At 42.2% G+C, this 19720-nt stretch overlaps 1 protein-coding gene across 4 annotated transcripts in view; it reads right to left on the bottom strand.

Moving 5' to 3' along the window:
- Nucleotides 1-19390, bottom strand: part of Clpx (caseinolytic mitochondrial matrix peptidase chaperone subunit X) — a 39643-nt gene extending 20253 nt beyond the window's left edge. For 2 of the 4 annotated variants that reach the window (XR_005487776.2, XR_010053949.1), the window contains exons 1-4: nt 19023-19366; nt 10919-11079; nt 8999-9116; nt 1696-1850 (exon numbers count right to left, since the gene is read on the bottom strand). Coding sequence is in view for 2 of the 4 variants with exons in the window: in XM_006243250.3 (XP_006243312.1) it covers nt 1696-1850; nt 8999-9116; nt 10919-11079; nt 19023-19101 (513 nt within the window). In the remaining 2 variants the exon portion in view is untranslated. Of the gene's footprint in view, nt 1-1695; nt 1851-8998; nt 9117-10918; nt 11080-19022 lie in introns of all 4 variants that reach the window. The other 2 variants (XM_006243250.3, NM_001007803.2) reach the window with 2 other exon arrangements.
- Between the last annotated feature and the right edge of the window lie 330 nt (nt 19391-19720).

Genomic DNA, 19720 nt, shown 5'->3' with positions numbered 1-19720 from the left:
GGGCTAAGAGCGCTCGCACTCCTGCACAGGATTAGAGTTGAGTTCCCAGCACCCACAGAGGCAGCTCAGCACTGCTTGTAATTCCACCTCCAGGGAATTTGATACCCTCTTCTGGCCTGAGCAGGCACCCACCCCCCAAACATACACAGGTACAGACACATGCACACTTACACATAAAAGAGAAAGAAAGAAATCTTTTTAAAAAGTTATTCATTGGGTTGGGGATTTAGCTCAGTGGTAGTGCGCTTGCCTAGCAAGCGCAAGGCCCTGGGTTCGGTCCCCAGCTCCGAAAAAAAAAGAAAAAAAAAAAAAAGTTATTCATTTACCTGAACAGCACTTACAATCTCGTTCTTTCTTTTCTGTAGGGGAGGGCAGTGCTTGGGATCAAACCCAGGGCATGGATGCTACCTTTTGTGTTCTGCCATTGAACCACACCCTCAACTCACTTTGTTAATAAAAATTAAAGTTGGTAAACTGTTTGGAACCAGCATCAATTTCTCGAGTTTTTAATAAAGAAGGAACTGGACGTGGTGCCACAAGTTTGTATTCTATTATGTGGTAGACAGAGGCAAGAGGATCTCAAGTTGGATGCCAGCCTGAGTGACATAGTAACACCTTGTCTCTATAATAACCATGTACACAGATGCACACACACTCAGAAGCTATTAATATCGATCAATTCCTGAGATGTTAAATCACTTATGCATTTTCTAGGACTTTGACCCAAATCTATACAAATTAACAAAGATATAAAGCTTACTATTATTTTTCATGACCATTTCTTTAGCCTTAAATTATAAAATTTTCAAATCTTACCCATTGCTCACATGTTCATCTTAGCATTACTAAGTTTGCCACAGCATTCATGGAGACAAACAGTGAGGAGGACAAGTGTGCAGACCACCAGTACATGCCAGGACAAAGGATGCAAGACCAACAAATATGGGCTTCTAGGTTCTCAAAAATACACACTACAGAGAAGTGGTGGAGACAACATGGAAACTGATGTTAAGAGTCCATGCTGTACCTTTACAGGTTGTTATGAATATTCTTAAGGGATGGATGTGTACAGGGCTTTGTATGTTTAGGTGGGCAATTATATCTTATCAATTGGAAAAAAAAAATACACACTACATAGTCAGAGCAACCAGTGCACACTCTCATTCCTTCACAGGACCAAATCCCAGTGTCAGAAACATATGCACAGAGTTCATACCATAAAAGCCATGGTGGCACACATAGAGCAGACCTAGAAGTTCTCTTCTGATCTCCACACACATACGAAGAGCACATATAGGTGCACATTTACAAACACACAAACTAAGTTAAATTAAAAATTAAAAACTTATATAGCTAGGCACAGTAGCTTATGCTCATAATACCAGCACTTTAAGGGTGAAGGCTGGAGGATCAGAAGTTCATCTTGAACTATGTGGGGAGTTCAAGGTTAATCCAGGCTACTTGGGACATGGGCCTCAGGAAAATATAACAAAACCAAAACAACAAAAAAGGTAAACACCTTGCCTAGCAAGCGCAAGGCCCTGGGTTCGGTCTCCAGCTCCGAAAAAAAGAAAAAAGAAAAAGAAAAAAGAAAAAAAAAAAAGGTAAACACCTGATGAGCTTGTCTAGACACACGGTTTAGTACAAACCAGAAGGGTGAAGCAATGGAATGTCTTCAGGAGAAAAGGCGTCTACCTTTTTTGGGGGTGGAGGTGGTTTCTGCTGGAATGCCAACTTCACGGCCTCTGCGGCTGACTCTGGTTCTTTAATTATGCTTTTCTTTGAGTCCGCTTCCGACAGCACAACGAAAAAATGATGACATTTTTCACACTTAACAAAACGCGTGGAAGCTGAAAAAAAGGTCAAGAGAGGAAAACTTCACAAATAATTTCAATAGTATTCATCTTAAAAACTCACTGTAGGCAGACCTACCCAGAGGGATGTGCCTCAGTGCCTCAGTGCCTCAGCTAGTTGACTTTTTGTCCACTGGATGTGGCAGTACATGGCTATAATCTGGGCCCTTGTGAGGCTGAGGCAGAAGGACAAAACACTCAAGGTCATAAGGAGCACAGTCACAGGCCAGCATAGGTCAGAAAGTAAGACCTTGTACCAAAAACCAAAAACAAGTGGAAAAAAAAAACACAGAAAAACCAGGCCAGGGAGACAGCCAATAGGGTAAGGTATGTGTGTCTAAGCCCAGTTCAATCCCTGGAATCCACATGGTAGGAGAGAACAGACTCCCAATAAATTACCCTCTGATCTCCTCACATGCACACATATAAATAAATATATTAAAAACAATTAGTGGGGTTGGGGATTTAGCTCAGCGGTAGAGCGCTTGCCTAGCGAGCACAAGGCCCTGGGTTCGGTCCCCAGCTCCGAAAAAAGAAAAAAAAAACAATTAGAACATTTTATTAGTTGCCACTGGATTCTTTCTCACTGAGACCTGGCTATGGCCCAGCTTCCCGTTTACTAGAGATGACGTTAGAGCCACTTTGAGAAGAGGCCCATCATCACTTTACTGAAATACTTGAATGAACTCTGACAAGACTGTGAGTAGATTTTGTTTTGTTTTGTTTTTAATGAAAACTTTCAGTATTTAGAGTGATTTTAATTGCTAAATATGTAAGAGATACATTCCCTCCCAACCCCTGACAGGTTTTCTCTGTGTAGCCCTGGCTGTTGTGGAACTGCTCTGTAGAACAGGCTGGTCTTGAACTCAGACATCTGGGGCCTCTGCTTCCCATCAGCCACATGTAGAGGCATGCTGTGGGGGTGGGGCAGAAGATAAGGTCAGATCTCCAGAGCTAGTTACAGGTGGTTGGCTGTAAGCCACCCGACATAGATGCTGGAATCTGTGTGTGGATCCTCAGGAAGAATAGCAAGCTTTCTTTTTTTTTTTTTTGGTTCTTTTTTTCGGAGCTGGGGACCGAACCCAGGGCCTTGCGCTTCCTAGGTAAGCACTCTACCACTGAGCTAAATCCCCAGCCCCAATAGCAAGTTTACTTAACCACTGAGCTGTCTCTCTAGTCCTACTGCTTCTGTTTTTAAACACAAGCCAATTTAGAATACATGATGAGAGAAAGGAGAGGTAAGTTAACCCAAACTAAAGATGTATGAAAAACCCTCTACTTGGTAAGTTAATTTTAAAAATGTGATTTAGAGGCTATAGAGGTGGCTTGGTGGTTAAGAATGCTTACTGCTCTTGCAAACGACCTATGTTCCAGTTGCAGCACCTACATGGCAGCTCACAGCAGTTTAGAACCAAATTTCCAGGGGACCTAAGACTCTCTTTTACTTTACTGGACTTATGTATACAAGTGTTACACATAAGCCCATGCATACACACACATATATGACTTTTTTATAGATTTATTTATTATATATAAGTACACTGTAGCTATCTTCAGACACACCAGAAGAAGGCTTCAGATCTCATTACAGATGATTTTGAGCCACCATGTGGATGCTGGGAATTGAACTCAGGACCTCTGGAAGAGCAGTTGGTGTTCTTAACCACTGAGCCATCTCCCCACCCCTACCCCCTTTTTTTACACATATACAATTTTTTAAAATCTTAGTCTTAAGTATAATTTTTTAAAAAGTTTGAACACGGGTATCTCAATGCCAGGTAGAGGGTTATCTCCTACTATGAGTTGGTCAGGGGGAGGCCAGAAACCCCAAAATAACACATGCCATTGCCATTGTTCTTGGATGACCATGAAAACAAGAGTGTAAACCATAATGTTTAAAAATACAACACCCGGGGCTGGGGATTTAGCTCAGTGGTAGAGCGCTTACCTAGGAAGCGCAAAGCCCTGGGTTCAGTCCCCAGCTCAAAAAAAAAAAAAAAAAAAAAAAATACAACACCCTTGGTTGCAGACATAGAGAAATCAAGCTGGAACTGACACGAAGTCTTCCTCCCTATTGGCTAGCTCTCACAGTCCCAGAAGGCACTATGTAGGCCACTGGGTTACTTATCAGCCTGACCAAACTCTGAACACTACAATCCTGATCTGCTGCCAGGTAACATGGAGCCACTGGTGCAACAGTGGTTCAAAGGTTATAGTAATAACCAACCTCTTCTGGATCTGATTAAGCCTGCTCCACAGTTAGAAACTCATGCCTGGAACTCTAAACCAGGTCAAACCCCATGACTGCAGAGGTCAAGGCCTTGAGGCAGGTGAGGTAGAACCTACTTTGTCTTGTTAAATGGATGTGTTGGCCAACTGCTTTCTAAGTGTCTATGTTTGTAGATAGTTACTGATGTCCTCAACCTTCACAGGGAAGCGCTTCTTTGCAATGATCAGCAGTTACCGGTCAAAGTGCTAAGAACAAATGACTAGTGGGTGTTCAGCACTAATCCCCTCCCGCCCCAAAACAAGGATCGAATAAGAAGGGGCAGAAAGAATGTTAGGAGCTAGATGACAGGAAAGTGTTGTAAAGGACTGTCTTTAGAACGGGACATAGCTACCCCTGTACTTATGAATTCACTACAACTTTAGATACCTGTACAGTACAGGCCAAAGAGATCGGTCAACATTTCAAAGGACTAACTGGTTAGGTTAATCCCAGCACTTGGGAGGCAGATGCACATGCTTGCTTTATTATTGTTCCACGTACATGCATGTTTATCTGTACACTACATGTGTACAGTCCTCACAGAAGCCCGCAGAGGGCGTTGGATCCCCTAGACCTCAAAGTTACAGACATTTGTGAGCCACCATGTGGGCGCTGGGAAATGGAACCTGGATAACTCTAGGGAAACAGTGTCTTCCAGCCACAGGAGAACTGAAGCTCAGGTGACTCAGAGGCCATGTGGTAGCAGGCCTAGGGCCTGTGCAGATTTAATCAGAAGGGTAAGAGGAAGTAGGCACATGGCCCTGCCCCAACCAAGAGCTACCAGTAATTGATACCTGCTGGGAAAAAGAAAACCAGTTTTCTCTTGCCTCTGAAGGCCATCACAAAACAAACTCCACAGTATATTTATGGCCTTTTCTTTGTTTTGTTCTGTTCGCTTTGGCATTTTTTTTCTTATTAGTTTGTTTGTTTTTGTGGGGTTTTAGGAGTGGGAGATACAGGTGTCTTGATTTTTTTTTTTTCTCCAAAGAACGTTTTAAAACGTTTGTGGGTAGAAAGATAAGAATCTGAGAGGAGCCAGAAAAGGGGAACAAATTTTATAGAAATAGCTTTAATTAAGAAAAAAGTTGGGGTTGGGGATTTAGCTCAGTGGTAGAGCACTTGGCTAGCAAGCGCAAGGCCCTGGGTTCAGTCCTCAGCTCCAAAAAAAAAAAAAAAAAAAAAAAAAGCAAAACAAACAAACAAAAAAAACCAAAAAAACAAAAACCCAAGAAAAAAGTTATGCTCTCTTGCTCTCTCTTTGTTCTTTTCTTTTCCTTGCTCTTCCCCTGTCCCTTCTCTTCCCATTCCTCACTTCCCCCGACGTGCCCATGGCCAGCCTTCTTTTCTCTCCTCTCCCCTTCTCTCATTAAACCTCTCCATGTAGAACCATGAAAAGAAAAAGAAAAAGAAAAAAGTTCCTCTAGGAGCTGGAGAGATGTGTCAGTGAACAGGAGAACATATTAGTCTTAGACTGGAACTGATGTTGCTCACACAACCCATGTCACAACCCATGCCATGTATGTGACATGGCAAATACCCACATGGAGATACATACACACTTACATATTATTAAAATAAATTTTAAGGGGCTAAAGAGATGAATCAATGATCAACAGCACTGCCTGCTCTTCTAGGGGACCCAGGTTCCATTTCCCAGTACCCACATGGTAGCTCACAAATGTCTGTAGCTCCTGAGTTCTGGGGGAACTCAAGACCCCCACTTCAGGCTTCTGTGGGGACTGCACACAAACATGGAGGCAAAAATATCCATACACAAAATAATTTTTAAAAATTATTTTCAAAATATAAAATGAACCTTCAAAAAATTTTAAAAAGATAATCTATTAAAACAATAAAGCATATACATGTGCATGAACACACATGAAAACACACACACACACACACACACACACACACACACACACACATATTCCGGATGTTCCAGCAGCAAGCTGTAATCTACAAGGACTGACTTACATATGCTGTGCATTTACTAATCACTTACAAAACATTCAAGCCATCAAATCCAAACATTAACACAAGTTCAAATATATAACCGCCATTTCCCACTGAAGGAAAAGCAGTGAGCGTCATTATTGTATAACGAGGTACAAGTTCACAGCTGTTATTGATGGCAAACAGGGCAAGGATTAAAGGGCAGAAATGCCTCTCATCTAGTTCAGGCTGTGTGACAGGAAAATCTGGCTTGAAAACAGAAGACCAAAATATTTCTCTATGGAAATTAGGTCAAAGGGAAAGAGATTAAACACCACTATGTCTCATCTGAACAAGTTGAAGGGCTGCTTACATTTAACTTGAATACTGGATTTGCAATACAAGTGTATGGTGAAGCAAGTTTGCTATATACTCAAATTCAATGACTCAATTTTACTTATTCAAATACTATGGAGGTGACATGAATTTATAAGGCATAATTCTTAACTCTTAAAAGCAGGCCACACATCCCACAGGCTGAAGACCTAGGCAAAGCAAATGGGGGGAAAAGTGGGCCAGGGAGGTGATTCAGAGGGTAAAAATGCATGCTGCCAAGATTGATGACCCGAGTTTGATCCCTGAAGCCACATAAAGTGGAGAGAACCACCTCCTTCACATCGTCCTTGAGATTTTGTATGCGTACACACACACACACACACACACACACACACACACACACACACACACACACACACACACGGAAGAGGGAAAGGAAGGATGTCAACAGACTGCTGGCACTCCTCCTTTTCTGTTTCTGGGGCATGAAAGGAACAGTTCTTTTTTCCATTGCACATTCCCATTGGCACAGTATTCTTGTACAAGTACACAAGGCCAAGTAATGCTCTGAAACTATGAGCCAAAATAAATACTTCCTTTTTTTAAGTTGTTCTGTCAGTGCAGTGTCACAGAAACAAGGAGAGTACCTGACACAATGCAGAGTACAACAGCTGCAACAGAGGCTACATGGTCCACAAACCCTGAAGTATTTATGGTTGGCCTTTTCCAGCAAATGTTGCTGACTTGTGCTATGCTATGTTTAAAAGACCTGTGAAACAAGCACCTGAACCTGGGTCTAGTACCTAGAATACATAATGGAGTTCTTCAACATTGGATACCTCATCAGAAATGAACAAAGTCTTCAAATAGTCATCTAGCCACAGAACACTCACAAATGCCCAAATGACACTAGACATTATATACAGGTCATTGGCAAAACACAAATTAAAATGACATAATTAGTCATAATGGCAGTGCTCTTCCAGACTACGTGACAGAAATCCCCAGACTCTACGATTTTTACTTTATCATGTTGGATTTGTCTAGAAAATATCATTGCTCACGTCCACCACTTTCAGCTTATACGGCAATCCAAATTATGATTTATTCTAATTGATTTTTTCTTTTACCAGTTAAATCCCTGAAGAACACATCTTAGAGTCAAACTGTCCAATAGAGCTACTTTAAAATTATTTTATTAGCAGGGCAGGTGATGCAATACACGCCTTTAATCTCAGTACTCAAGAGGCAAAGGCAGGCACATCTGTGTGTTTGAGGCCAGTCTGATCTACATAGTAAGTTCCAGGACAACAGGAGCTAGGCAGAGACTCTGTCTCAAAAAAAGCTTCCCAAAACTATAAAAATGGTAAATATGAAAATGTAACTGAAGTATTGAGGCATGACTGCCATCCCTGTACTTAGGAGGATGAGATCATGGAGTTCAAAGCTAGCTGGCTATACAGCAAGACTGTCCCAAAGCTTGGGGAAAGAAAGGAAGAAAAGGGGGGCGGGGAGAAAAGAAAAGAAAAAAGAAAGAGGGGTTGGGGATTTAGCTCAGTGGTAGAGCGCTTGCCTAGGAAGTGCAAGGCCCTGGGTTCGGTCCCCAGCTCCGAAAAAAAGAACCAAAAAAAAAAAAAAAAAAAAAAAAGAAAAGAAAAAAAAAAAAGAAACGAAAAAAGAAAGAGGAATAAAGGAAGGGGATGGGAGGGGAAAACAAAAAAAGAAACCTTCTGACAGGGACACAGGAAGGCTGGCATGTGGTACAGTGCAATCTTCCCCTGATTATAATTAGCTCTAAGGCACGTAGGCATGAGTCATTTGATGTAATACACTTTGTTCTTACTGTTCAGAGTAGCCTGAACCATTAATAATCATCAAACACTTCCCAAAATTGAGATTTCTCTCTTCTGGCATATCAGTACCCAGAAGAAATTAGCTTAATACATGAATGACTGATCATCCTGGCATATGAGCTACTTAATAAAGTTACGATGGTTTGTATATGCTTGGCCCAGGGAGTGGCATTATTAGGTGGTATGGCCTTGTTAGAGTAGGTGTGTCACTGTGGGCTTGGCCTTATGACCCTCATCCTAGCTGCCTGGAAGCCAGTCTTCCACTAGCAGCCTTCAGATGAAGATGTAGAACTCTCAACTCTGCCTGTACCATGCCTGTCTAGATGCTGCCATGCTACCACCTTGATGCTAATGAACTGAACCTCTGAACCTGTAAGCCAGCCCCAATTAAATGTTGTCCTTTTTAAGACTTGCCTTGGTCATGGTGTCTGCTCAAGATGAAAGTGTTTGAAGAATGTAAAAATATAGTATAGTATAGTAAAGTGTAAGTTTAGATTTCCTAAAACCAATGAATGACTAGACTCACAAAAACTCACAAAATCCAAATCTGAAATGAATATATTAAAGCAAATTAAACAAATATTTTCTCTTTTCCTCTTAGAATGCAAAGTGCTACCAGTCCTAGAAATCTTTTAGTGTTTTTAGAACATTTAGAGGATCTCAAGATCAGGGCAAAACTCATTCTGGTTTATATAATTTCTATACATCCAATGGCCTGTATCAAAAGGGGAAAGAAAACTCAAAATACTTACACACAAAGGTCTCTACGTGTGTGCACAAGTCGCCACATTTAGGACAGCGAAGCTGGTTTCCACCTTTCCCGGAATTCCCAGAGCCTGATTTTTTGCTGCTTCCTTCAGTCACTGATTTCTAATGTTCATGAAAGAGAAAAGGGTAGTAAACCATTTGTTTCAGATATCATTTACATGAAGCTTAGCTGTAAACAACAATTCATATTAATCTTACAGTTTTACAATTGTGGGCTGGAAAGATTGCTCAGTGCTTAAGAGCACTGAGTTCAATTCCCAGCAACCACATGGTGGCTCACAACTTCTATAATGGAATCTGATGCCCTCTTCTGGTGTGTGTGAAGACAGTGACAGTGTACTCACATGCATACATACACATACATACATACACATACATACATACATACATACATACATACATACATAAATCTTTAAAAAATTTTTACGATTTCCATGCTGGAAATATTAGTATGGTTTGTATTTATTGTTCTGGTGTCAAAAGGTCTACCATAAAAAATCAAATCAGGGGGCTGGGGATTTAGCTCAGTGGTAGAGCGCTTACCTAGGAAGCGCAAGGCCCTGGGTTCGGTCCCCAGCTCCGAAAAAAAGAACCAAAAAAAAAAAAAAAAAAAAAAAATCAAATCAGTCCTAGCTACTATGTATTTATCTAAAGACATTTTTTAAAAAATACATATTTTTTAAAAATATATATACACACACAGAGACACATATTTCTTTGGTTCTTGGAGACAGGGTTTTGCTGTGTAGCCCTAGCTGTCCTAGAACACACTTTGTAGAGCAAGGTGGTCTCAAAATCAGAGATCCGCCTACCCCTGCTCCCCATGTGCTGGGACTAAAGGTGTGTACCACCACTGCCCAGCTAGTAATTCCCATTCTAAATGAATGTAAAAAAGCTATTTATAGGAATAATCCAGGCTGGTGGTTCATACCTATAATCTCAGTGCTCAATAAATTGGATCAGAAGACTTAACAAATATTTAAACTCAGTCTATAAACCAGGCTGGCTTCAAACTCACAGAGAACCACCTACCTCTTCCTCCCAAGAGCTGGGATTGAAGATGTACACAGCACCAGTCAGCTTAAATCTTTAAAATTTTATGTGCACTGGCTTTTTTACCTGCTTGCACGTCTGCACACCACGTATGTGCAGTGCCTGTGCAGGCCCAAGAGGACATCAGATCCCTGGGACTGGAGGTACAGACAGGCCTGAGCTGCCATGTGGGTGCTGGGAATTGACATTCAAGCCTGTGGGAAAGTAGCCTCCCCAACCCCTTCTTTCTTCTTTTTTTTTTTTTTTTTTTTTGGTTTTCTGAGACAGGGTTTCTCTGTCCTAGCTATCCTGGAACTCTGTAGTTCTAAGCTGGCCTCAAACTTTAAAAGATTCACATGCCTCTACTTCCCAAGTGCTGTGATTAAAGGTGTGCACCACCACCACCCAGCAGTCATTTCTTAAACACTTGAGCGGTTAGATTTGTGTATGAAAATGGATATTCCTCACTCAATCCGACTTATCATGTCATTATTTAATGACAGTTTATGCTTAGGATATCAGGACTTTACTCTCTGCTTACTAAGTACAATGAGTATACAAGTATTGTATCATACAAGCCAAGCAGTGAATAAGCTGGACAGGGTGGGCACTCAGGAGCCTAAAGTGAGAGGATCCCATTCCAGGGCTGCCTGGGTTATACAGCAAGTTGCAGGACAGGCTAAGTCACAAGGAAACTGCTTCAAACAACCAAAACTAACCAACAGATTCCAAATAAGAAGAACTCAGACTCTTCAGATCATTTTATGTAATTCATATTTCCTACAGAACACATTTAAACAGAGTACATAACTATTATTCTATTTAGCTCTTTACAGACAGGAATGTACAGATGCCAATAAGACAGAAATAACCTTATTTCCATCTCCGGAGCCATCCTTGTTTGTCCCATCTTTTGAGGCAAAGTATGCTGGTGTTTCTGAAAAGGTTCTAAGAGGAGCTCTGCGCAGAATCTGAGTGTCCAAGGTCCCCAGTCTTCCTAAAACTGGCACATGAATGCGCCCACAAGAAATACCTGGAGGGAGAAGGAAGTCTATTAGTTTTCATACAGAATACTGTTATGTCTCGATAAATTCCCAGGAGGCTCAGTGAAGAGCACTGGCTGCTCTTCCAGAGAACCTGTATTTGAGTCCTAGCAATTCCAAGAGTTCCAATGACTTCTTCTGGCCTCATCAAGTACCAGACATATACATGGCACACATACATTCAATTAAGTACGTTTACCCACATAAAATAAAATCTTAAAATGAACAAAGTCCTAGTGAATACAAGTTAAACACAGAAAGGTTGAAACTCGCTGGCTTTCCCAGAAAGGCCACACACCAAGGGCAAAGTGCTTCCAGAAACAAGCATGGCCTCAGATGGATGATCCCATCCAAGTACACTGTTTGCAGATCAAGTCTTTAAAAGTAAGATCACATAGGTCATAATAACCTGTGGCTCTTTTAAAATGACACAAGTTTAAACACATACTGTACCTGCAAGTTTTTTAAAAAGGTCTTTCACATGCTATATTTGTAATTTTTTGTGTACTATTTGTACCTTGAAGATAAGCGTATTGTGGCAACTTTTGTCTCTCTGGTTACCTGAAGGTTGTATCACTTCTTTCAAAAATTGCACACTTCTCCACTTACATGGTTGTTGGGTTCTTTCTCAGTAGAGAACCTGACACAGTGATCAGAATGGTGGTTGTTAAGGGTGGAGGAATGGACGGTTTTGGTTGGGCAGCGGTTTAGATTTACAAAAGAGACATGGATGGTGGTGATGGTTTAACAACACTAACACTGTAAGACATACAGCTGGCCAGATGGCTCAGCAGGGAAAGGTACTTGATGTGCAAGCCTGAATAATGGAGGTTTCAGGCTGGCTCCCAAAACCTCCATCAAGATGATGAAAGAAGAAAATTGACTCTAGGGAGGCAGAGGCAGAGGCAGAGGCAGGTGGATTTCTGTTAAGTTCAAGGCCAATATGCTACAAAGCAAGTAACCTATCTCAAAACAAAAAATAAATAATGAGCTGACTCTACAAAGATGTCCTCTGGCCTCCACAGGCCATGGCATATAAACCCCTAAGTACACATCCCAGATACGTATAAATTATAATTAAAATATTTAGTATACACTTAATATTACCTGAGTATACATTTTTAAATGCTGCACACTTTTAATCCCAGTCTGACACTTAGTTCAAGGCCAACTTGGGCTACTTTTAACACCTCATCTCAAAGAAACACACACACACACACACACACACACACACACACACACACACACACACACGAGCACCCCAAACCAGGCAAGGGCAAAGTGGCACATGTCTGTAGCAGAAATTAAAGCAGGAGAACTCCTGGCTGGAAATTAGCCTGGGCTATACAATGAGAAAAAAAATAAAACAAGACGAAAATCATGGTGCCGGCTTGTAATCCTAGGACTTGGGTGATGCAAGAGGACCAGGCCAAGGTCACACTCAGACACACACTGTGCTTGAAGTCAGCCTGGCTATATTAAGACTATTCAAAAAAACTAGAAACAAGGCTAGGGTTAGAGAGCAATGGCTCAGTGGTTAAGAGCACTTGCTCCTCTTCCAGAAGATCCAAAGTACAGTTCAAAATTGTCTATAACTCCAGGAGATCTAACACCCTCTTTCTGGCCTTTGAGGGCACCTCAATATATGAGGTATACAGTCAGACACATACACACATACATACACACAAACAGGGAGGGAAGAAAGGAGGGAGAGAGAAGGAGGGAGGGAGGGGGGAGGGAAGGAGAAGGGGGGAGGGAGGGAGAAGGGGAGAGGGAGGGAGAAGGGGAGAGAGAGACAGAGACAGAGAAAGAGAACTTTAAAAAGAAAGAGAGGAAAGATGCCTCGGGACTTAAGAGCATTAACTGATTTTCAGAGGACTTCCAGTTCAAAGCTAAGATCATTTGTAACTTCAATTACAGGGGATCTGAAACTTCTGGTGATCAAGGATACTGAATACATATGATGCAGACATGCATGCAAACAAAATAAAAATAAAAATAAAAAACAAAAAAGTAAATAAATAGGGGCTGGGGATTTAGCTCAGTGGTAGAGCGCTTACCTAGGAAGCACAAGGCCCTGGGTTCGGTCCCCAGCTCCGAAAAAAAGAACCAAAGTAAATAAACATAAATCTTTTTTAAAAAACCAACAAAAACTAAAATGATAGCATGTGCTGGCATTCTCCACACTTGGGAGATAGAGGCAGAAAGATCAAGTTTATCCTCTGCTACATACTGAGTTTAAAGCCAGCCTGGACTAACATTTCTGATTTAAAAACAAAGAAAACCATTATAAATAAGCATATTTACTGAAATACATCTTATAGAAAAAGGAACTATTTTTAAAATATTGTTTTTGTTTTTTCAAGACAAGGTTTCTCTGTGTAGCCCTTGCTGTCCTGGAACTGGCTCTGTAAACCAGGTTAGCCTCCAACTCAGAGATCCACCTACTTCAGCCTCCTGCGTGCTGGGATTAAAGCCTGCACCGGCTTAGAGTATATCTGTCTGTCTCTAGGTGGACGCTAAGCTGCTCTTGGGCTGTCTTTTACCTTGCTTTCTTTCCTAAGATCAGTCTTCTTATGTAGCTCTAACTTACCTGGAACTCAGTATGTTAACCAGGCTGACCTTGACTTGGCTCTCAGAGATCCCCTTGCCTCCTGATTCCTGGGACTAAAGGTATGCACCACCATACCTGACTGCTTTTTTCCCTTTTTTCTTAACTTATTATTACTGTATATCTGTGTATGATGTGCACGTGCCTACACCATGGTGTGGATGTGGAGGTCAGAGGACAACTTTGTGCAGTCCTCCGTCTGCCTTTAGCTGAGTTTCAGGGAACAAACTAAGACTGAACAAAGAGGTGAATGGCCTTTGACTAAAAATTCTATGCCTTTCATTACTATGGGGCTAAAAACCTTACATAAACCAAGAGGCTGTAATGAATCCTTAAGGTGGCTTTCTAGCAGTTTACCAAAGGGCTGTCAGAAGATACGATAGACTTGCATGTTTAAGTACATGGTGTTTCTAAATACAAAAACCAAGGCAACCATATAGACACTAGATAAAACACTACCTGAGCCAGGAGGGTGGTGCAGGCCTTTCGCCCCAGCACTTGGATAGCAGAGGCAGGTGGATCTCTATGAGTTTGATGCCAGCCTGGTCTACAAGTGAGTCCAGATAGCCAGGGCTGGTTATATTAAGAAACCCTGTCTTGAAAAACAAAAAACATTACCTGAAAAAAAATAATTTATGTGTCATTTAAATTTCTGAGGGTGAGGATTTCTTTACTGAAACTTTTGTCATGACATTATAGTTCTGTTTTAACACCAATTTATGACAATGAACAAGATGCCAAGCCACTAAACTGATGGTCCTCAAATTCACGTGTGTATCAGTATTACTCTCAGGCACTCTTCCCTGGTTCTGCAGAAGGCTGAAGGCAAGACCCAGGAATGACTTTCTAACAAGGTTCCAGGTTGATGCTGGTGTTGACGCTGCAGCCAAGGCTCCTGCCTCGGGCCTGCACTTCAAGAACAACTGTACTGAGTAGTGGCCACTCGTGAACCACAAAACCACCTCAGAAAACAGAATCAGTGTACACACTATTGGAGTTTAACTCTTTGTACTGTGAAACCTACATACTCTGGTAAATTTCTGAACAGATTTCGGAATTTTTTGAATGTTATACTATAAAATACACAACAAAGAAACCACTATACTATGCTAAGGAAGAGAATCAAAAAAATATAGGCTTGGTGGCTTAGGCCTATGGTAGCGCCCGAGAGGCTAAAGCAGGGGCAGGTGAGATGGCTCGTGAGGTTCAATCTCTGGGAAGCACACGGTGAAAAACTAAGCCCACAACTGTCTCTGGCCTCCATAAACACAGTATGATGATATATGTGCACATGCACACCCCTGCACACACTCAAATAAATAAAATGTAATTACTGAAAAGAAAACGGTGGGTGGAAAAGCAAGATTTTGAGATCCAAGGCAGACCAAACTATAATGTGAAAGTGCGTGACTCTGACTGGTGACAAAGTTACAGGCACTTGTAAGACTGATGACTTGTGACCTCTGGATAACTAAAGAAAATGCCATTTTCCAGTTAAAGATTAGTGGAAATAAAGTTTAGGAAACCCGAATCCTACCTATTGACCCCTGAAGGACCTGTAAAGTTCAGGTGAAAAACCCCTGAAAGCTAGGGACATATTTCTGTACATTTTGCAACACGGTTTGGCAGTAATGATAAATACCAGTTAAAAGTTAAACCATCTATGAACATCTGTCATACAGATAAAGCCTGTCCAGTTTCAGAGTAGCTGCCTTCTCAAATAATAACATAAGGAACATCTATTTTAAGGCTGCTAAGAAGTAGGAGAAAGCTAGGCCTGGTGACACAGAACTGAGTCCTAGCTGCTTTGATGGCTGAGGCAGGAGGATGGCAAGTTCAAGCCTGCAACGGTTACAAAGAGAACTTGATGAAGCATTGTCTCAAAACAAAATATTCTTAAAGGGTCAAACACTTGCCTAGCATGTGTAAGGCCCTTGGTTTCAATGACCCACTATGGCAAAAACAAATAAGAAACCTAAGAGCCAGGCATTTTGGTGTACACCTCTGATCCACAGCAGCTCAAATACACAGTGAGTCCCAAAAGAGCATCAGCTACATAGTGAAACTTTGTCTTCAAACAATAATGTAACTGACTTTTATTTTTTTTAATTTTATAAATTGTGTATGGGTGTTTTATCTGTGTGTGTGTATGTGTGTGTGTGTTGCCTATGAAGGCCAGAAGAAGGTGTTAGGATCCCTAGAAGTGTACTTAAGATGGTGTGAGTTACCATATGGATGCTGGGAATTGCACTTAGGTCCTCTGGAAGAGCAGCCAGTTCTCTCTGGAGCAGTATCTCCAGCCACAACTTATTCAGCCTTTAAACAGTATTCTTGATATATATATATATATGATGTTTTTCCCTTTTGGAGGACAAGCTTTCACTTTAAGCCCAGCTTAAATACCATGGCAACCCTCCAAGGTGTGAAGGTTATTAGGATGAGCCAACACCATACCTAACTTTTTGTTTTCTGAGAGTTCTTCGTGTAACCCAGACTAGTGTGAATTCTCTATGCAGTTGATGTTGGGTTTGAGTCCCAGGTCCTCCCTGGAGTCTTCATTTTGAACTAACGAGTCTACAAAACTTTACAGATAATCTAACTTTAAAAAAAAGATCTAATTAGCATGAAAGAATAAATAATAGCAGAGTATAGTCTCAAAAAAAGATGAAAATGACCTGCTTTAGTGAGAGTATTTTCAGTGTGTACAGTAACTGGTGAGAAATAAAGCTAAATCCTCTTACTAGTTTGGCCTCTACCTTCTAACACAAATTGAAAAAATATTTTAAGAAAACCTGCAACAAGTTTACTACATTAAACTTAGATTTTTATTTTATGCACTATTGTTCCATGAGTATTAAGTACTGTTTAATAAGAACAAGTAACAGCAGTACTGTAATATTTAAAACTTTTTAAGTTTAAAAACATTTAACTAAGTCCATTCTGCTTATCCAAGAAAAAAAGAAATCTTAAATTCTTTGAAGACCAGAGAAGCCTTTAAAGGCTCAAGGGGAGGGGTTGAGGATTTAGCTCAGTGGTAGAGCGCTCGCCTAGCAAGCACAAGGCCCTGGGTTCGGTCCCCAGCTCCTAAAAAAAGAAAAAAAAAAAAAAAAGGCTCAAGGGGAAAGCAGCAGCCTGGCCCAGTCAAGGCCCTGGACTCAATCCTCAGTACAGAGAGCCGTCTGAGAAAGCAGGCCTGCCTCTAAGGACTGTGATTCCAGCTCTTCACTGGCAAGAGAAGGAGTAATCTGTCCAAGTTCAAGGCAGCCTGGTCTACCCAGCAAAATTGCTGAAATAAAAATGCTTCAACTGGGGTTGGAGATTTAGCTCAGTGGTAGAGTGCTTGCCTAGCAAGCACAAGGCCCTGAGTCCAGTCCCCAGCTCCGAAAAAAAAAAAAATGCTTCAACTATTCACTCTGCCCTATTTAATCTGTTGTATTTGACTACCAGGGAGGGAGGGAGGAGAAATAGAACTAAAAATTAAGGTAGGTGTACTATATAATCATAAAAACTGTGGATGCCAACATCTGACCTCTTCATTCAGACCTTTTTATGGAATGACACCCTTTGTCTTTCTTGTTTGGTTGGTTTGGTTTTGAAGACAGGGTGTCTGTGTAGCCCTGGTTGTCCTGGAACTGAAGAGAGCCACCTGCCTGTACCTTAGGTGCTGGGAGTAAAGACGTGTCATGACAGCCTGGCTGAAGTGACATCCTTTGTACAAAGATTGAATTGAAGGAAGTCAGAAATTAAAGAAATTACTTCAACCCTACAATTCTCCCACCCAAAGTCAGGGTCAGTGCTGTCACCTGAAGTTAAATGAAGTTCCTCTGAATGTACATACTTAAAATGCAAAGTGACCCTATACATGTCAAGCATATTTAAAGTTTGTCTGTCTGCTCTTCACTACTCACAGGACTCTATTCTTTCTGCCCTATTTCTACCCTATTCTACCTAGGGTTGAAGTCAGGTTGTGAGACTGGACAGCAAACACTTTTATTGCTGAGCTATCTTTCCAAGACATCTGCCAAGTCCATTTAAAGCATATATACATCCGATGGGCGTGGTGGTGTAGGCTCATCAGCTGGGCAGGTGGATCTGAATCCAAGGCCAAGACCGGTTGGTCTACAGTTCCTGGCTTGGCCCTGCCTAAAGACTGCTAGACCTAAAGTCATGTGCTATAACCTCCGGGCTGACTCTAGGAATTCTTTGTCTAAATCTTATCAAGAACCCTTCCCGTCTAAAACATATCACCCTTTTTAATGCTGTTGTCCACTTTACCAAATTTAAACAGGGTGAATTTAATATCCCTACTACCAAACAATAATAGCTTAAGACCTCAATGAATATATGTCAAATAATACATTAAGATTATGTTTCTTTTGAGTGTTTACAAATCAAGCCTCTGGAACATCTGCTTGTTGAGGTGTGGCAATGTTTTAAGATTAAATCTTACATTTACGTGTCAATACTAAGTGCTCCCGCCTATGTTACTCCATTTTGTGTGTATAATAAATTACCAATTATAAATTTAGTAAACAATGATAATTTTAGAATTAGTCAAAAAAAATTAAGAAAATAGCTCTTATAGAGCCAAAGGTCGTCATAAAAAGACATTTATAAGTTCAGAGTCTAACAAGACCTAGCCTCACAATCTGATATGCATAAACTTGAGGGAGAGAAAAATGGGTTCCATTCCCGGAATCTCTTGGCAGGTGTGCACTCTGTCACAGGTCCTGATGACTAGAGAAGCAAAGTAAACAAAAGCCACTCTTAGAGGCTGATCCCAGCTGTCAAACTGTGGAAGCGGGTGAACGACTGTTGCTATGTTTAAGTATTAGAGGAATTCCAGCGGTCGTCTCCCCCCTCCTTCCGCGCCGCCTCCCCGCTGCTTTCTTGGGACCCCAAGTTTGCCAAATGTCTGGAAGGCCAGCGAGCTGTGTTTACGTCCTATCGTCGCCGACCGCACAATGACAGTGACACCCTTGCGTGCCGGTCCAGGCAACTAGTCGGACAACAGGGCACGTAGTGACTCCCCAAAAGTGACAGGCCTCAAGTAGGGCTGCACGGGGGTCACTTTAACGAGTGAGTGCCGCACTCGGTCCTTCTCCCTAAGTTGAGGCGAGATGGCCCCGTTCCAGCACCAAACTCGGAAGGCCTGAGACCGCACAGGCGGGCGATAGCCCACTGGGTTTTCTTCAAATCCAAAAGCCAGGTACTCCAGAGGCTCGCAGCACCTCGCAGCCTTCATGCCTTCCTCCCCGGGGTCCCTACCGCTTCACTCCCCGAGAGCCCAGAGCCGGCACCGGCTCGGGACTACTTCGTTACCTCTCTGCGCGGAGGTGAGCGAGGTGGTGAGAAGCCGGGCAGCCGCAGCGCCGCAGGTACAAGCGCCGCAACTGGACATCTCCGCGGGGCCTAGGCCGGGGCTTCGCGCCCTGATGATCGAGAGGGCTCAGCGGCCCGATTGTGCCGCTCGAGTGTTACGCTGACTGGCACCACTCCGTTCCGCCGCTTCTATGCTGGCGCAGCGTTTTTCCCACTAGGCAGTCAGGCCCGGGAGATCGCAGCGTCCCACCGCCTTCTACTCACCGGAGTAGACACCTCCCCTCCTCCCCTCCCTCCTACTCTCCCCCATTCCCCGCCCACCCCGACCGGGGAGCGTGCGCGCGCTTGCGTCCTAGACCCGGGAGGGGGCGTGGGTATACGCTGCGCATGCGTGAAGACTAACGTGAGTTCAGAGAATGGGGCGGTAACCTGGGCACCAATGAGCGCGCTACGGCAAGCAGTGAACCCAAAGTTTTGCGGTCGCTCAATTTCTCAGGAAGTGCCTTTATTCTGATGTTAAAAAGTTTTAGCCCGAAAGAGACACGTGTCGTGTCAGGAGTTGTCCCTAAGCTTCTTAGGAGCAGGGGATATAACAGCGAAACACGTGAGGATCTTTTTTAAGTGATTCGAAGACTGAGAAAGTAGTTCAGTGGTAAAGGCCATAATCCCACATAATATGAACAGACAGTAACCACCAG

This window comes from Rattus norvegicus, chromosome 8, assembly GCF_036323735.1.
Source record: "Rattus norvegicus strain BN/NHsdMcwi chromosome 8, GRCr8, whole genome shotgun sequence".
Taxonomy (NCBI): domain Eukaryota; kingdom Metazoa; phylum Chordata; class Mammalia; order Rodentia; family Muridae; genus Rattus; species Rattus norvegicus.
This window is presented reverse-complemented; position numbering and strand designations above follow the sequence as displayed.